Genomic DNA, 18,763 nt, shown 5'->3' with positions numbered 1-18,763 from the left:
TTTAAAAAAAATGACTTGGCTATTTGCACCATTGATTCTGCTGGCATTAAAGCAAAAAATTCTTTCTTAATCTTTTACTCAGACAGTTAACTATGTGACTCATTTCCCAGACACACCTAACAACTTAATACCTTACACCTAGATAGATTGAGTTTCTCTTTACTCTCCTATGAGTGACAATCTTATGATCTCACTTAAACCTTTATCTTGTATTTCTTCATAAGACTCACAAGTTTGAGTGCCTCCTAAAGTTACTTTCTTTTACTGCAACTGTTCTTTTCTTTTTTTAAATTTTATTTATCAAATTTTTTTCCTTGAACATCCTTTGGAATTCTCTCTCATCTTCATGTTTTCCTGACTTATAATTTCAGTATCTCACAGTTTTTTAAGTATTTTGCTTTTAGTTAATTCCCAACTTTAATAGTGATTGAAGCCTTGTAAGGAGTGAATTTAAGTGAGTGAAGCCTTGTAAGGAGTGAATTTAAGTGATTGAAGCCTTGTAAGGAGTGAATTTAAGTGAGTGAAGCCTTGTAAGGAGTTTGATAAAAAATACTAACAATAATAATAACCTGCCAGCCACGCAAGTGCTTCCGTTTTGTTTTTGAAATGTAATAATTATGGGCTTCTTCAAGCTCTTTTTTAAGAACACATTTGTTATGCACTGCTGATTTCCAGTACAAATAAAGACTTCTACATTAATTCATAAAAATAAAAATAAAACAAATTAAACAACATGCAACAAAAAACAATTAAAAAAAAGTATTTTACTATCACACTAAAAAAAAAACCTGTAACACTTTCTCATTAGAGTTTGATTATAAAATGTCCAAGCTTTTGCAGTTAACAAAAAGTCTGTCTGAAAAAAATTATAATTTAATGACCAAAAAAAGTCAGTGCAGAATGCTCCATATAGAGGTATTTTTTTAGTTTCAATGAAACTATCCCTAAAAAAAAGTATAAAATACAATTAAAAAATATATATTCAAGATATAATGTAAAATATATAATTAAAAAAAGTAACTAACAAGTATTCATTTTTAATAATTTATATATATATATATTTGATAAGAATTTAAATACAGCGATGTGAAAAATATTACAATCTTCTACAAGCTTTACTGATTTTCTTGGTTATCAGTCATGGAAAACTATTTACAGGCCCTTGGCCACAATTGCCTCATTTCAGAATGTGAAATGCTTATTACAGAACTAAAGATACTTACCAGACAACTGATCCTTAGAGAATAACCTTTACACACCTTTAATGAAAATATTTCTAAATAATTTCACCTTTTAACAAAATTTCTTTATCTTTTTTGCTTACGGGACAGCTGTGATATTAAGGCGCAATATCACAGTAAGGAATGAACACAACAGACTAAGTTCTCTGTGGGCAAGAGCAATGTAAAGTAGGAGCCATGGAAAGAACCTCAGAAAGTGATATCACTGCACATCAAGTCACACCTCATCAAGAAATTTGTCACACCTTTTGACAAAGAGTTAGCAACTTTTCAGTACCTCCAAGATCTTTTTACTTAGCCTCTAAAGTTGTCAGAGGCTAAGGTTAGAACTGTTATCTTTGCCAGACCACAGATCAAGATGCTCATAAAATGATTAGTTGCCAAGTTCTTAAGCAGGACAGAGAATACAGTAGAAACAGTTTTGTTGCAGTTGTTTTTGGCTCCCAAGGTTATCACAAGGTTGAAAATTATGTGAAGTTGATTCAGATTCTCAAAAAGATTTATGCCAAAATGGGATGCAGAATTTAACGCAGAGTTCATACCCTCAATTGAATCAGTGTATATTTAAAAGGGCAGATTTGCTTACAATGTTTTAGGTAATTCTGCCCTTTTAAATAGCACTGATTTAATTGGACATAAAGTCCATATCATTAAAAAGTTAAAAAGTTATTATCAATGACAATATGATAAAAACATGATTGAAGACTGCACTTGAGGACTAGATCATAAGTAATTTATTCTACACTCAGAAATCTAGAAATCATCTATTCAATATGCAATTGATATTTCTTACCAGATTAAATAAACAAAAATATGAACTTCTTTTATCCTGTCTCAATAAAAGCAAACTTTCTTTGTGCTGTGTTATAAAATCAAAGTTTGTGCCCAATCTAGTTGTTTTTCAACAATCTTTAGATGTAAGCAATGGAAATATAGCACTTTAAAATCCAAGGACAAAAATTTTGTTCCATATTGCAATTTATGTAATAAAATATTATAAATCTAATAATGTAATCTTCTATATATATAAAAGGCAATGTGTGTGTGTGTGTTTGTTTGTTTGTTCTCTATAGAAATCCAAACCGCCGGACCGATCTCGATGAAATTTGGCATGGGGGTAGTCCTCGAGGGGGAGAAGGTTCTTAGCTGGGTTTTGACCCCGTACCCCGATCCCCGGGGTCAAGGGGGCCCAAAAATGGGCCCCCCTGACCCCGGGGTCAGGGGGGACCATTTTTTGGGCCGATTTTTTAGGCCGATTTTTGGGCCCATTTTTGTGTACAGATATCAGGTAAGCCAGTTTAAATATTGGCCCGGGCAACGCAGGGTAACTCCAGCTATATATATAAAGGGCAATGTGTGTTTGTGTGTGTTTGTTTGTTTTCTATAGAAATCCAAACCGCCGGACCGATCTCGATGAAATTTGGCATGGGGGTAGTCCTCGAGGAGGAGAAGGTTTTTAGCTGGGTTTTGACCCCGTACCCCAACCCCCGGGGTCAAGGGGCCCAAAAATGGGCCCCCTGACCCCGGGATCAGAGGGGACCATTTTTTGGGCCCATTTTTGTGTACAGATATCAGGTAAGCCAGTTTAAATATTGGCCCGGGCAACGCCGGGTAACTCATGCTAGTATTAAATATAACATTATTGATATAAACATTATTTAATCAAATTAATTTAGTAAAATTTCCAAAATTATCCGATACAAGTTTAGAAATTTTTACCATGCAAGTTGCTCAAACTTAGCTGGATCTTCTTTTAGTTCAAAAATTTTAGCTATCATGAATCCTTCTACATCTGCTGGTTGATATACAGCCAAAGCAGTAACCAAGCTCTACAGGAAAAAAAGTTTATTTAAAATTGACAAATTAAAAAAAAATAAGGTTATAGTGTGTGAATAGGTTATATGTATCAATTAAACAGATATGTAGGTTTCAATTAATAAAATTCAGAGCTTTGTGCCACCTTACTAATACCAAAATATTAATAGGGATAGGCTACTGGAGAAAGACTGTGTTAGACTTTGCTTTTTTAGGTACCTATATTAAGAAGAATTTTTACCTTTTTGTTTTTTTTATCTTTTATGTCAAAAGCAAATAACCTTGCCTCACCAGCAGCATCCAATGCAAGGTATAACCTTTCTGTTGTTTAAAAATTAACTAACAGTTAACAAGTTCAGAACCATGTATTAGAAATGGCTTTTTTAATGACACTATTAACAAAAAGTCTGTCTGAAAAAAATTATAATTTAATGACCAAAAAAAGTCAGTGCAGAATGCTCCATATAGAGGTATTTTTTTAGTTTCAATGAAACTATCCCTAAAAAAAAGTATAAAATACGATTAGCTTTCCCAAAAGTCTCTAGAACATGAGTCGGGAACCTTTTTTAACCTAAGAGCCATAACGGCTAAAAAAAATTCAAAATAGTAATGAAGAGCCACAAAAATACAAAATTTTTTTTTTATTAACTTGAAATCATAAAATGAAATTCACATATTATATTAAAAAGATAGAAAAAGCTATAGCTAATAAACAATTATTATTGGTGAAATGAAGATTAATGTGATTTCTGGATTTGAACTTTTTTTGATAATTTGGTTAAATTTGGCTGATATTTCGTTGAATACAACTGTAGTAGAGCCTGCGTACTTTCATCTGTTAACCTACTTCAGTATTTATTTTTAATAAACTTCATCAATGAAAAAAATTGTTCACAATTATACGTTAAACTAAAAATGGTTAATAGACCAAAAGCAAGTTTTTTGGAATTTATATATATTTGGCAGTGAAGTCCAGCATTGGAATATGATATCATGTGGCGTATCTTTCATGTTTTCTTCATAGATGGTAATATGTGCAAGCATTGCTTCAAATTTATCAGCCCAGATTCCGAATATTCCGAATCTCAACAAGCTCCAAGTGTAAGTCTACAATATTTATTTCATGAAATGTATTTAAATCTATCAATGTCAAATTTCATTTTAATAGCAGCATTACAAACTTTAATGTTTCCTGACATTTCCTGAAATCGTGAAATCTGCTTGCAAACTGGTGAACAATTGTAGTTGTTATCTCAAAAAATTGTTTACGATCAACCTTTTCTGCTTCTGAAATTATTTTCATCCTACAGCTTCATAAATTATTAAAATATATAAATTGGTCTCATGAAATATCGTCTAAAAATAACTGTAATTTTTGTTCAAAAGTAATCAGTTCTTCCAGTAGCTGGGCAGATATATTTCCTTTTCCTTGCATCTTCAGATTAAGTTTATTAAAATGTTCTGTCATAGCAAGCAAAAAGTGAAAATTCTACAGCCATTTTGAATTCTTTAATAGTTTGCAATGTTCTTCACTATAATTTTTAACAGCTAAAAATTTAGTTATTTCACTTAAGCATTCAGAAAATCGTTTTAAAGTTTTTCCTCTTGACAACCAACATACAGCTGTGAATGTAACTAGTTCTTTATGTATAAAATCCATTTCTTCTAACAATGCTGTAAAGATTCTGTGATTTAGCGATTTTGCTCGGATGAAATTTACTATGGGCACAATGACTTCCATTATATTTTTCAGCTGTGGTATTGCTCCTTAAGATTTTGCAACCAAAGCTTCCTGATGTAAAATACAATGAAATGAAATAGTTTCATGAGAAATATGACTGGAAAATAGTTTGATAAAGCCTTTGTTTTTTGCAATCATAGCAGGTGCTCCATCAGTTGCAACGGATACTATACACTCAATGTTTATATTTTTTGTTTCCAAACATTTCAAAACTGATTCTGCGATATCTTCCCCTCTCGTTTGTCCCTTCATAGGCAACAATTCAAGAAGTTCCTCTTGTACACCGGAAGCTGTTAAGTATTTGACTATTACGCAACATTGAGATATATCAGTGATATCTACAGATTCATCAATAGCCAGGTACAAAAAATCAGCCGTTTTGATATATTCTATTTTCATGTTTGAAACCTCTTCTGCAATATTCAAAAGTCGCTCCTTCACAGTTCTAGCTGAGAGTGGTATATCTTTAATCTTTGATAGTATTAAATCTTTGTTTTTAAAATCATTAGATAGAATTCCAGAAACATAGACACATAAAAGAATAGTACATAAAAATATATGAAAAACTATAAAACATAGAGACAAAAAATAGTGCATAAATATATGAGGGAGGAGGGGAATAAGTAATTTTCTTGTTCATTTTTGTAAAAAATTTTTCTAGAAAGTACATAAGTAAAAAAAAAAAAAATTAAAATTTTTAATATTGTAAATCTATATGAGAGCCACATTTCTTCAACAAAAGAGCCGCATGCGGCTCCGGAGCCGCAGGTTCCCAACTACTACTCTAGAACTATATTTCTGAGATAAAATACAAGATTTTTTTAAACTATGAATAATTGAACTAGAATCAGTCAGTATTACTTTGCATTACTGCCAGACAGCACTTTTTGAATTGATTGCATGCAATAATAAAAAGCTGTTTTTCAAGTCTTGTTCTACTCTATTGTTTACACCTTCTTTTGCGGCATTTCTGATCATTTTTTTTTTGTTATTTTAAAATAAACATCTTTTGTTCTCAAAAGATGTTTATTAAAAAAAACAAAAAAAAAATGATCAGAAATGCCGCAAAAGAAGGTGTAAACAATAGAGTAGAACAAGACTTGAAAAACATACAAGAAGGAATAAAGACTTCCATGCCTGTCTGAATCCTGGAGATCATGTAAGAGGTGCTTATATCAGAGACATTAGACATTAACTGAAAGACTGTCACATAGAAAATCACAAAATGAATCTCAACCTTAATGCAGTATTAAGAAATGGGATGACAGGATAAATTTGATGATATAAAAGAAGCCAGGCTATTCAGTATATAAGCAAGATTGTAGATAAGCCAAGCTATTAAGTACATAAGCTATTCAGCACATAAGTGAGATTCTATTCAGCACATAAGTGAGACAAGGAGAGCTCCTAAACAAAAGCACATTAAAAACAAATAAGTGAATTGATAAATGAGTATATCCATATAAAGAATTACTTTCAAGACCAAGATTATTCATAAAAAATATTAAACTGAAATAATTAAGTGGTAATGATAGTTCTTATATATATATATATATATATATATATATATATATATATATATATATATATATATATATATATATATATATATATATATATATATATATATTATATATATATATATATATATATATATATATATATATATATATATATATATATACCTTTATTTACAGGCATTTATGTGATGCTAATCGATCATTTGCTATTACAATTTTACTCATATCTTCTTATTGCAAATAACTTCCTATTTTAACAAACTTTGTTCATTACATGTAGTATGTACTTGTTTAAATCTCGTTAATCAACCCAGATTTGTAACAAAAAGTTTCTTTTGTGACCTGAAAAATGTACACCAAAATAACTAACAGGGACACTGTTCATGCGCAACATTGCACTGTTAACACTTATATTTTAAAGTTGTTGATGGAATCAGCATCTCTTTGCTACCAGCCAGTCTCAAAAACATTGAGTTGTAGAGATGTACCCTCAATATGAGATAACAAAAGGAGTTGCATAGCTACTTACATGTAAATAACAACAAGTAACAACCTATGAGTTTTGTCTTGGAGGCTTTCTACAAGACAGTAGCTGAATGCAGTTAACACCCCCTAAGATATATTTTATAAGTATTTTAATTATTACACAATTTCTAGCCTTTATTCAAACAAAAACTTTACTCAAAAAAAAACTCAACATTTTAAGAGTTAACTTCTACTCCAGACAACTCCTAGCCCTAGAAAAACAAATTCAAAAAGCCAGTAGGATATGGGGCAGGTTGAACTGGATTACATGTTACCATTACATGTTACCAGTTCTGAGAACTTTTATTATCACTAAATATATATTAAAACTTCAAGGGTGTATATATATATGTATACATACATATATATATATATATATATTTTTTGTTATTTCACCTCCCCAAGGCCCAGAAGGCCACTACAGATGAGGAGGCTACTTAATTGTGGTCATAACCCTCTCTCAACTCTATAACTTCGAAACACGAACCTTGACGAACAAGGCCGCTGCGCGGAGAAACAAGTTGAGCGCGGTACTACCAGGAACGTGGTGGGAATTGAACTCCGAACCTCTCGCTTATGAAGCGAGCGCTCTACCACTACACCACTACCGCATACACACACACATATATATATATATATATATATATTTATATATATATATACACATATAGTTTGATCCCTACCATGTCCTGGTAGTACAGTGCTTAACTTGCTTTTGCCCAGCAACCGTGTTTGTCAAGGTTCATGTTTTGGAGTTATAGAGTTGAGAGAGGGTTGTAACCCCAAAAGTAGCTTGTAGCTTCCTCGACTATAGAGACCTTCTTGGCTACTACTTGGCAAAAGTAGTTTACAGTTGAACAATTAAAATATATATATATATACACACACACACACACACACACATATATATATATATATATATATATATACACATATGTATGCGCAGTGGTTAGAGTTCTGGCTCAAGAACCAAGAGGTACATGGTTTGACGCTGGCTTTTATATATGCATGCCATTGCTCAGTCCTTTTAAACTTTCCCCTTAACTTGCAAACATTGTGTATTTTTTTTAAAAAAAGTTTAGAAGACTGGTAAAAGTTTAAACTGATAGATTGCCTGCCCAAACCAAAACCCTCGGGCAATGTAGTAGCATACATTGCATTTTTTTACTTATTTGAGTCAGTTGATGTATGCACGCTCCTTGCATGTTCTACTAATTTAAGTCAGTCGATGTATGTACACTTCTTGCATATTCTATCTATTTAAGTCAGTCAATGTATGTACATTCTACCCACTTATTTAGGGATTATCACACCGTGATAATCCCTAAATAAATCAGTCAATAAACCAAAACTGAAAAAACAATTAGAAGCAACAAAAATAAAGTAATAAAAACAGTAAAAAAGTAAAAACATTCTGAACTAAAAAACAAGCAATCTTCTAAGCTACTAAACTTCTACCCCTTAAAACATAAGTTAATGTATAATAGGGTTATAACTTTTTTTCAACCCCATGCTCCTGTACCGTAGTTTGATGAATTTTTACCTTAAAGGCACGAAATGAACTATTATTTGCATATCTTTTGAAAAAAGTTTAACTTTTTTCAAAAGAAATGAAAAAAGATGAACTTTTTTCAAAAGATATGTAAATAATAGTTCACTTCGTGCTTTTTAGGTAAAAGTTCATCAAACTATAGTACAGGAGCATGGGGTTAAAAAAAAAGTCATAACCCTAATGTATATACTGAAAATTTTAAAAATGATATTTTTTGCTGACTCAAATCCATATGGTTTTTTTTTGAAAAAGAAAAAGACAAAGAATAAAAAAAATGATTGCTGCCCCAACCCAAACCCTTAGTTGATATAACAAAATAAGCTCTACATGAATAAACATAAGAAAATTTAACTAAGTACTATTTTTAAACTTTTTTTCATAACAACTTACTTCAAAAACATCTGGAACTCGATGTTGCTTTAAATACACCAGAATACTTTCATTAAGATTAGCTCCTATCGACATTATAAGCTATATGAAAAACTAAAAACTAAACTTTCACTTTTTTTTTTTAAATCTAATTTATAATTATTAATCTAACTTTATAATTAGAACAAATCTATAAAAAATGTTTTGATAATTATATTAATAAGTAAAAAATTAATTGCTTGTAACCTCAAAGAGTTTTAAATGCATCTTTACAATTTTTAAAATTCTAAAATACATTTATCACTTTTGTGTTTCAATGTTTACAAAATTAAAAAATAAATTTCAGTCACAGAATAATTTAAAATATTTAAGATTTATTACAATTATATTGTTAAAGAAACAATTAAATTACAAATATATTGTTAAAGTAACAATTAAATTACAATTAACTGTTCCTTTAACAATAAATTTGTGACTTTTGTAGGTATTTAGGCTTTAGAATACTACTTCAATTTTATTTGAACTATTTTATAAAATTTTATTCAAACCATCCTACTTTAGAAAAAAATAGTGGTCTAAAAATATAATAACTTATTTTGATACTTAAGGTAAAAAAGAAAATTATAATATTAGCATTAGTAATTATAAATTTATAATATTATAAATTATATAATTTATAATTCATATATATTAGTAATAACAATTTAAAAAAAAAATGAATTTATTATTTCATAAAATGTATACAAATATTTAATAGCTACAAAGTATTTGTTTTCATAAAACAAAAATGAAAAGTTCAAACTGATAGGAAAAAAGTCTTTAGAACTAAATAAAAATTTATATTTAACATGAAATAAAAAAATATTAATTAGTGATTTAATATTTAAGAAAGTTGAATTTTTTTCTCTCAAAAAAAAGCTAATGAAAATAATTGAGCAAAACAATTAAACACAATAATTTACAAAAAATTTAAAATTTTTTCTATGACTAAATAATTTTATTTACGATCATTATAAAGATTTTTACATAAAACAATAAATTTGAACAACCATGATACTACTTTGATAAGCTGTCAATTTTCGCATGAACTTTTTCAACTTGTGATATCATATTGTTTAAAGATTCGCTGTTAACTTCAAACTCTAATTCCTCTTCAGTTCCATTACACTTTGTTAATCCTAATTGAAAAACTGCTTTGGAATTATCTATTTCTTTATTTTTCTTATAACCAAGATCAATTTGCCATTTAAGCATTCGAAATCTATCTTCCCATTTTGTTCTTGACAATAATGTTGCTTGGACTTTGTCTTTATTACTTTTCCAATACTTTAGAATCGCTGTCACTTGATCCTCAGTTAAATTCTCTTTATTTCTTGTCATTTGAGATTTCAAAAAAGCTTCAAGTTGTTTAAAGTCCATGTTAAAGTATGAAATATTTTGTAACCATGTTTTGCATTTTGATAAAAGGACCTCAAACTCTTCTTGGGTTATCTCAGGATACAACTGTTCTTTTAGAAATTCATCTGTTATCTCAGCATCTTCAAAAATAATTTGTCTTGTGATACCATTAAAAAGTGCAGCAAAATTTTTTGCACTCATAGTTTTAATAAAAGTAAGTATTAAACATTTAAATCTAAAACCAACAAAACATTAAAAAAAAAATTATTTAAACAGTTAATTATTGAAAACAAATTAAGTAATAACATATTATCAATAGCTTTTAATTATTTTAACAACCAATCAAATGGACAATAAATCAAACAAACAAGAAAAATAAAGAGCATAGGTACATTGAAATCAGATTTAGACAAAAGTTATAGCTGATACTTGAAATTTAAATTTTTATAATTTGATAATCCAGATAAACATAGTTTTTTAAATGAGTTTTAAAAATGAAGATGGATAAACTTCCTTTTTTTGCTAATTTTTTTTTAATTTCATTTTACCTATTGTTAATTTTACTCAATAAAAATTCTTATTTATTGAAATAAAACTTCATTACATTTTTTAAATACTTAAATATAAACTAATCAAAAACAAATGTAACTATGTAGATACTTAAAAATCAATCTTAATGAAACCCTTCAAAACAATATTATTTTTAATTAACTTATTATATATCCAACTTTATATTGAACCCTTCAAAACAATATTATTTTTAACTAACTTATTATATATCCAACTTTATATACACTTATTAAATACCAAACTCAAAAATACATATTATATATCAAAGGGCAAGAAAATGCATTTTGATAAAATCATTTTAAAACATAAACTTAAAATCTAATAAATATAAAAATCACAATCAATAAAAATCTATAAGAATTAAAAAGAACTAAATAGAAATGGATTTTAGAATTTTTATCTCCAACAACTTGGATTCATCATCGAACAACTATGGGCTATAAAATCAATCTCAGCAAAATACAAGTCAAATACAACTAGGAAATGCTCAACATTTGTTTTAGGACAACAACAACAAATTATATATATATATATATTATATATATATATATATATATATATATATATATATATATATATATATATATATATATATATATATATATATATATATATATATATATATATATATATATATATACACACACAACACACTCGTAATATAAATAGATTTTTTCTTTGATATATAATATATTTATTCTGTAAGATGTTAAAAGTTGTTGAAAAAATAAAGATGTTTAAATATGACCATTGCAATAAAAGAAAGTATATGAAATAGCAGTAATAAATAAAAAATAAATAAGTATAAAAAAAAAATACTGGTCGATATAGAAATAAAAAAATCTCTTCAAAAAAAAACTTGATATTTAAAAAGATTTAAAATTTTAAATTCATTTGAATTTATTTTAAATATTTATTGCAAATAAATAACTTATTTCAATATTTCATATTTCAAAAGTCATTTTATTATTTTGTTTTATTTCATTTTTTTTTACTTTTTATAATTATAAGACATCCTTTATCATTCAATCTCTCCTAAAATATCACAAATTTCTTTTAAACGCTGCTGAGACTTTGGAACACCTGCTAACTGTGTCATTAATTTTTCTTTCTCCTCATGTAAACTTAAACGAGCATTTGTATCCATTTCTTCAATGTGCCAACCTCCTTGGCCATCAAACTGCAATAAATGAGTATGAAATTTCCTAAACAAAAAAATAAACAATTTTTTTGAAAATATGTGAAATTTCTGAAAAACAATATAGAGATGAATACATGTTAAATTTAAAGCTTCAAAAATAATATTTCTACTGTTAACTATAAAAATTATAAGTATAGTAATTGTTATTAAAAAATATTATAATAAAGTTATTGAGTATAACTAATAAGCAGTTATTTAAACATTTATATAAACAATACTATATAAAAAAATATTATCACATCAAACATGTCAAATTTATAAAACATTCCTAAAACCAATTATTTAATTAATTAATTAAAATTTTAATTATTATTTAATTAAAACAAAATATGAATAAAAAAATGTAGTTTCTAATATAGAAATAAAATTATCCCATTTTTTATCCAAATTTTTTCAATTTGTCTTCATAAATATATTACTATCCAATAGAATGTATTCAAGTCAACATTCTAACTGACCTGCTCTGACCAGCCTGATACTAGCCAGCTATGATATTTGGGGGTAAACTTTTAAATAAATAAATTTGTAAATATATGCTTTTTTTGGATGGACTTTAAACCGTTATTATTTTCGGCTGGTTTGGCTGGATGATTCAACTTTATTATCATCCCCCCTCCCACACACACACACACACACATTCACACACATGCACACACACACACACACTCACACACTCATAACACTTTAAATCATGCTTATTCTTGTTTAGCAACAAAGGTTAAAAAATATAGAAAAAAATTAGCATATAAAAATATCAAACTTTTGGACAGAGAAAATGAAACCTTAGTACAACTTGCATAGCATGTGGTGTGACATGGCATGTGCATACTTGATGCAAAGGCTTGTCAATTAGACATGAACAATTTCATCAGTGGATAAAAATTGATTATTTAAAAATGCCTCGCTTGATTTAGTAGAAGATTTATATTTTCTTTTAAAGGATTTTATTTTTATTAAAGAGAATTTAACCCAAATTTTATTAACAGTTAAAAGAGTTAGGATTTAGGAATTTCCAAAAATCTAATTTCTATTTGTAGCATGAAAAAACAGGGAATGGTTATTCAAGCATCATAAACTAGCAAAAAATTACCAAAAACTACTAATGTAAAGGATTGTTCAATACAAATTAATGAAAGTTTACCACAAAGATGGTCTGTGAGTTATTGTTAGGAGGGTTATTCCTAAATCTTTAGCTGATTGATAAATCTTCCCTTCAACATCTATACTTACAGCACTTGTACATTCATCCAGTAAAGCAAACTTTGGCCTAAAGAAATAAACATAGTTTCAAATTTCTATAAAAATAATATAATTTTTATATTCCAATATAAAACCAACCTAAATATTGCTCAAATACTTAATATAAAATAGAAACAAATAATATATATGTGTGCATATATACATATATATGCGTGTGTGTGTGTGTGTATATATATATATATATATATATATATATCTGTGTGTGTGTGTGTGTGTATATATATATATATATATATTTATATATATATATATATATATATATATATATATATATATATATATATATATATATACACTTATAAGTAAAGTTCAGCTCCATTAAAATATTTATTAGTATAATGGTGTAAATTAAATGTATAGCATTGAATTAAGAAAAATTGCTTTACCTTGAACTATTATCTCTTATCAGCTAAAGTTTAACTTAATAATGGAATTTGCTTTAGCCGAACATTTGTTAAATCATTTGCTTCATAAGCGAGAGGTTCTGAGTTCGATCCCCACCATGTCCCTGGTAGTACCGTGCTTAACTTGTTTCTCTGCACAGCGGCCTTGATCGTCAAGCTTTGTGTTTCAGAGTGAGAGAGGGTTATAACCACAATTAAGTAGCAGCCCTCAGAATTAGGAAAAATTAGGTCGGCAATAAATTGCTGACCTTAATTTTTAAGAGGTCAACAACAGGTAAGCAAAAAAAATTTGATACAAAGCTTTTACCATAAAACATAGAAACAAAGTCAGCAAAAAATTGCCGATCTCAAACACTTCTGAGTCAGCAGTTAGGCTGACCTTTATTCCGAGGGCTAAAGTAGCCTCCTTGTCTGTAGTAAGGGGGTCCAAAATTAACTTTTTTTAGATTTTGTATAGTTTAACCACTTTATTTTAATTAATTTTTTTATGCTGATTTCAAATTACTTAATACTTTTTTTTCATTATAAATACTTGGCCTTCTACTTCAACTTCAATAAAAGTGGTTATTTTGACAAATCAATTATTAAATTAAATGAAACCATTATTATTATTAAAATAGTATCCGTGGTAAATATCCGTGGTATTTTTTTTCGTATTATCAATAAAATACGTAATCATTATGTGTAGTTATAAATACAACAAAAAATTTGGCATTATAAATGAAATTAATCCATATAAGGAACAATTTGTAACAATTACTGTGAAATTTGGCATTATAAATGAAATTACTGCATATAAGTAACAATTTGTAACAACTACTAGTGAAAATACAAAATAACTTCATTACAACTATGGTACAGTGATTTGAGTTCTTTCTCAGAACCAAGAGGTCTGAGGTTTGATGTTGGTTCTGACCATGTAAGCAACATTGGTAAGAAAGAATGTATTAACCTCCTAGTTAAATTTGCGCTTCCACAGTGCTCTGTGATAAGACGCTTAATTCTTCTCGGAGCACAGAGAACTTAGATTGAGATTTGTATTTATTTATGGATGTATGTATTTATGTATATTATGTACCTTTAAGTACAAAAGCAAAATTTATTAAAAAAACAAGTACCAAAATTTCCACTTTTTTTAAAACCATGATATTAGTAGTCATAAATTAATAAAAATTTTAAATTAATAGATTAAATGTGTGAACTTTATTTGATTAGGAAAGACAAAAATGGAATCCCAAAAGCGCTTGTTATTTAAGAGTCATTTTGAGGATTTTCTGAAGTTATTCAAACTATCTTAGCACTATCTATATCTTATGTCCAACCAATGTTTCTATTTATATCATAACACATAAAAAGCTTTAAACTAAAAATTATTTTAAGAGGAACTTTCAAATAGAATATGGAAAATGCAATATAATTTTTTTCTAATTTTTATTTTATTTATTGCAAGATTTTTATTGTATTTATATCAAAATTAAACATTTTCTAAATACACAAGTTGTTTTCAGGAATTCATTTTAAAAAGTAATTTATTTGAATAAGAGAATTTTAGTCTTCTAATACTTTCTTATTCAAATAATCATGAATTTGAAATTTAAATTTATGAAAAAATGTTTAAAAACTTGTTAGAATTTTACTAATTTTTAACTCATTTTTTTGTTTGTTTGTTTAAAATTAACTTATGTTGCTTATGTCTTATTTAGCCGAAAATTATTTTTGTGGAAGGCTAAAAAAACTAAAGTAAAACTTTTTGCTGTATCATGCAATTAATAGCAACCCCTCAATAAGTCTAGAAAGAATGTTAAGATAGTTATGTTACAATATAGCTTATTGAGATAATATGAGAACTTGATTTGAATTATTTTCTTACATTATTTATCATTCACTCATTATATCATTACATTAGTAAAGTTTAAATATGTATCTAAACTTAATTAATGTAGTATCACTAATTAAGGTTAACCATGGGTAAAATAACTAAAAAAAAAGTCTTCGCAGGTGATTGTGGATTGTTGTGAGGACTTTCCAAGTTAAGTTTAATTTGTAAGCTTTTTTTTTATTCTTCTCAAGACATATGACAACGTTTTTTTGTATTTTTGTCAATAATTACAATTTTAAATAAAGTGGGTCTTTGCTGCAATGACTTACTACTTTTTGATTATTACTAAAATCCCATTTATCAATCGTTTTTTGACATATCTTTCTGTTTTTCAATATATTTATTGACACCTGATTCACAAGTAAATGGGCTACCTTGTAATTTTAAACAAGCTAAAATCTCTTGGAAGCCTTATATAGAGCTTACAGTTCTTTTGTTGCTAACCTGCTCTGCCTCAGTTTTTTCTGTCACTGGTTCCAACTGTATTTTATATTTTTAAATTTTTTAACAATGAGACACATTTCCCAAAATATTTCTAAATTACCTAAATCTTGATTTCACAATGGTTTAGATATTTAAGATATTACCGTGAGGAATTTTTGTAATTGATAGTATTTCTGAAGCTGATTGCAATGAGCAGTAAGACTTAATGTCAACTTTCATTCATTTAATTCAAAGTTATCCAATCAAAATTTAAAATTCGTAAACTTTCGTAACTTTGCAGGCAAAAAATACGCTGTAAAGATATCTAGTTTTTAAGTTTTTTAATAGTTTTAAAATGCTAAAAATTGAAGTAGAAGGTCAACCACAAAAAAAATAGCAAAAACTTAATTGTTTATTGAAAATTTCTAAAAAAATCAATTAAGAATAATTGGTTAAATAAAAAATATTGAATTTTGGACCCCCTCTATCTGTAGCGGCCTTCTCGGCCTTGAGGAGGTGAACTGACAAAAAAAAATCAAACCATTTTTCTTGGTCCATTGGATGTTCGAGTTATCAGAAATTAACTATACTATATAAAACTATATAAAAGAATAGGAATACATTAAAAAAAAAGACATTTTTAGATTTGTAAGTTGTATGAAATGATATTTAACAAGAATATTTAAGATATTTCCCAAATTAAAGGAATTTGGGAAGCATTACTTATCCAAAGCCAGATTAGGAGGGGGAGAAACTGTTTTATTTCTTTTTGTTTTTTTCAATTTTACATATTTAACAAAAGACATTTTCAAAACCAAATGAAAAAATACAAATATTATTACAACAACATTAAAAAGAAAAATCTCTCGACCGATGGTAAAACATTCTAGCCATTCCCATTCTTTGTTTTTCTCCACCAGAAAGAACATCAATCCAATCACTGATGCTATCCCAACCTTAATTAAATAAACTTTGGTTAAAACAACTCAGCCAACAGTATAAAATGTTAAAAGTAACAGATTGTAATTATAATTAAATAAAGAATTATCGAATAAACAATTTTACATTTAAATATTTACTTACCATTTTCTCTTGTAACAACATATTTTAAAAATACTTCGTCAAGAATGCTTTCCAAATCATCATCAGTCCAGCCTTTTGCCTTCATATCAGATACACTGTCTGGATATATAACCTGATCACGGAGTGTTCCAAGAGTCATATAAGGACTAAAAATAATGGAATTATTATCAATAACAGGATTTACAAAAATATATTACATATTTATAAAAATATATTATGTATAACATATCTTATATTTTTAGTAATGTTCAATATATAATTACTGTTAATGAGAAGTAAAACTAAAACTTATGATTTTAATAATTAAAAAATTGTTCTAATAATTTGAACATAAACTTATTTTATATACACCCATTATATCAAACTTACACCCAATAAATTACACATACACCCACTATATCACACATACACCTACTACACTACACTTATGCCCACTATTTCACACTTACAACAAGTATATAATATTCTGTCCCAAACCTACCTAACAACATACCTTAAACTAATTTCATTTATAAATAAAAAATCTTCAAGTGTTCCTTTTTTCAATTCAATATTATTAATAAGAATGTACACATTTTATGAGTGCACTTTTCCGTAAACCTAGCAAATTTTATATTAAAACCAACAAAAAACAGTTATTAAAAGCGCTATTATAATAAATTATAAATAAAACGTTTATTTAAACAAAAATGTTGTAATGCATTTTTATTTATTATAAAATATTTTATAACAATTCGAAAAAATATTCTGAGTATTATTCTAACAACATGCTCAGACACATTTATAGTAAATTGATACTTGTTTAAAAAGACTATAAAAGCTAAAATAATGCTATAATCTAATAGATGCTATAATTTATAATCTAAATAAATCTAAATAATAATCTGTAATCTAAGATGATAATAGCTAAAATAATAATTAGCTGAAATAGCTAAGAAAATAACTTAAAAATATGACTTTCATACTTTTTTTATTATCAGTAAAACCATATCTGTTAACTTAAACAATATAATTAGGAAAACAAGTTAAAAAAATATTTTCTTTTACTTTGGTATTAACACAAGTTTGAGTGTGTAAATATTTGTGCCTAAGCATAACTTGGCATCTAGCTATCATTGTACACCAAAGGTTTTATACACTGCATAAGCTGTGATTTGCCTCATATTCTTTAAAAGCAATGTATGCTATAGGCAATGTATGCCAAAAACACACAGCACATTTTTGAATAAATTATATGCTGGAAGGCCTGTCATACACAGCATAACTCAATATGTTTATGTTTTTAAATTAATAAACATTTATGTGCTGATATAAAACTTAAAAAATTCTAAAGTCCCAGAATACTAACAATGTTTATGACAGGCAAGACTTCGAACACCGTATAAAAATAGGGACTCCTGGACTCCCGACTCTGGACTCCGATTATTATTAGATTATATTTTATCATATGTTCTTGAAATAAATTTTTAAAAACAATACAGTATAACAGATAATTAACGAAACTTTTTTTTAAAAAAAAAGTAAACTTTGACATTTATAAAAATAAGTTTATAATAAAAAATATGATTATTATGAAAGCAAATTTAATCAATAATAATAAGCAAATAATAATTAATAAGCAAAACAAATTACAATAATTAACTTTAATTGTTGAAAACTTAACAATGCATTCAAATTATGCATTTATTTAACATTAAATAAGATCTCAAAATTTTAAATACTAATTGTTTATCCAAGTTATTAAATTTTTTAACTTAATATTGAGTTAGACCACCTTTAGAT

At 27.3% G+C, this 18,763-nt stretch overlaps 3 protein-coding genes across 3 annotated transcripts in view; all 3 read right to left on the bottom strand.

Moving 5' to 3' along the window:
- The window catches only part of LOC100213895 (F-box and leucine-rich repeat protein 13), an 80,202-nt gene extending 71,157 nt beyond the window's left edge, over positions 1–9,045 (bottom strand). Inside the window, exons 1-5 of the mRNA XM_065817360.1 lie at positions 9,010–9,045; positions 8,785–8,865; positions 2,961–3,070; positions 789–944; positions 570–690 (exon numbers count right to left, since the gene is read on the bottom strand). Of these exons, the coding sequence (XP_065673432.1) occupies positions 570–690; positions 789–944; positions 2,961–3,070; positions 8,785–8,865; positions 9,010–9,030 (489 nt within the window). The 5' untranslated portion in view covers positions 9,031–9,045. The remainder of the gene's footprint in view (positions 1–569; positions 691–788; positions 945–2,960; positions 3,071–8,784; positions 8,866–9,009) is intronic.
- Positions 9,046–9,654: 609 nt separating this feature from the next.
- On the bottom strand, positions 9,655–10,401 carry LOC100201975 (COMM domain-containing protein 1). Its single transcript, XM_065817322.1, has one exon. It carries the CDS (start codon positions 10,360–10,362, stop codon positions 9,820–9,822), a length of 543 nt encoding a protein of 180 aa, XP_065673394.1. The 5' UTR covers positions 10,363–10,401; the 3' UTR covers positions 9,655–9,819.
- A 1,000-nt stretch (positions 10,402–11,401) lies between these two features.
- The window catches only part of LOC100205630 (ATP-binding cassette sub-family D member 2), a 50,854-nt gene continuing 43,492 nt past the window's right edge, over positions 11,402–18,763 (bottom strand). Inside the window, exons 6-9 of the mRNA XM_065818226.1 lie at positions 16,982–17,127; positions 16,770–16,854; positions 13,074–13,199; positions 11,402–11,936 (exon numbers count right to left, since the gene is read on the bottom strand). Coding sequence (XP_065674298.1) covers positions 11,753–11,936; positions 13,074–13,199; positions 16,770–16,854; positions 16,982–17,127 — 541 coding nt within the window. The 3' untranslated portion in view covers positions 11,402–11,752. The remainder of the gene's footprint in view (positions 11,937–13,073; positions 13,200–16,769; positions 16,855–16,981; positions 17,128–18,763) is intronic.

Source organism: Hydra vulgaris, chromosome 14 (assembly GCF_038396675.1).
Source record: "Hydra vulgaris chromosome 14, alternate assembly HydraT2T_AEP".
NCBI lineage: Eukaryota > Metazoa > Cnidaria > Hydrozoa > Anthoathecata > Hydridae > Hydra > Hydra vulgaris.
This window is presented reverse-complemented; position numbering and strand designations above follow the sequence as displayed.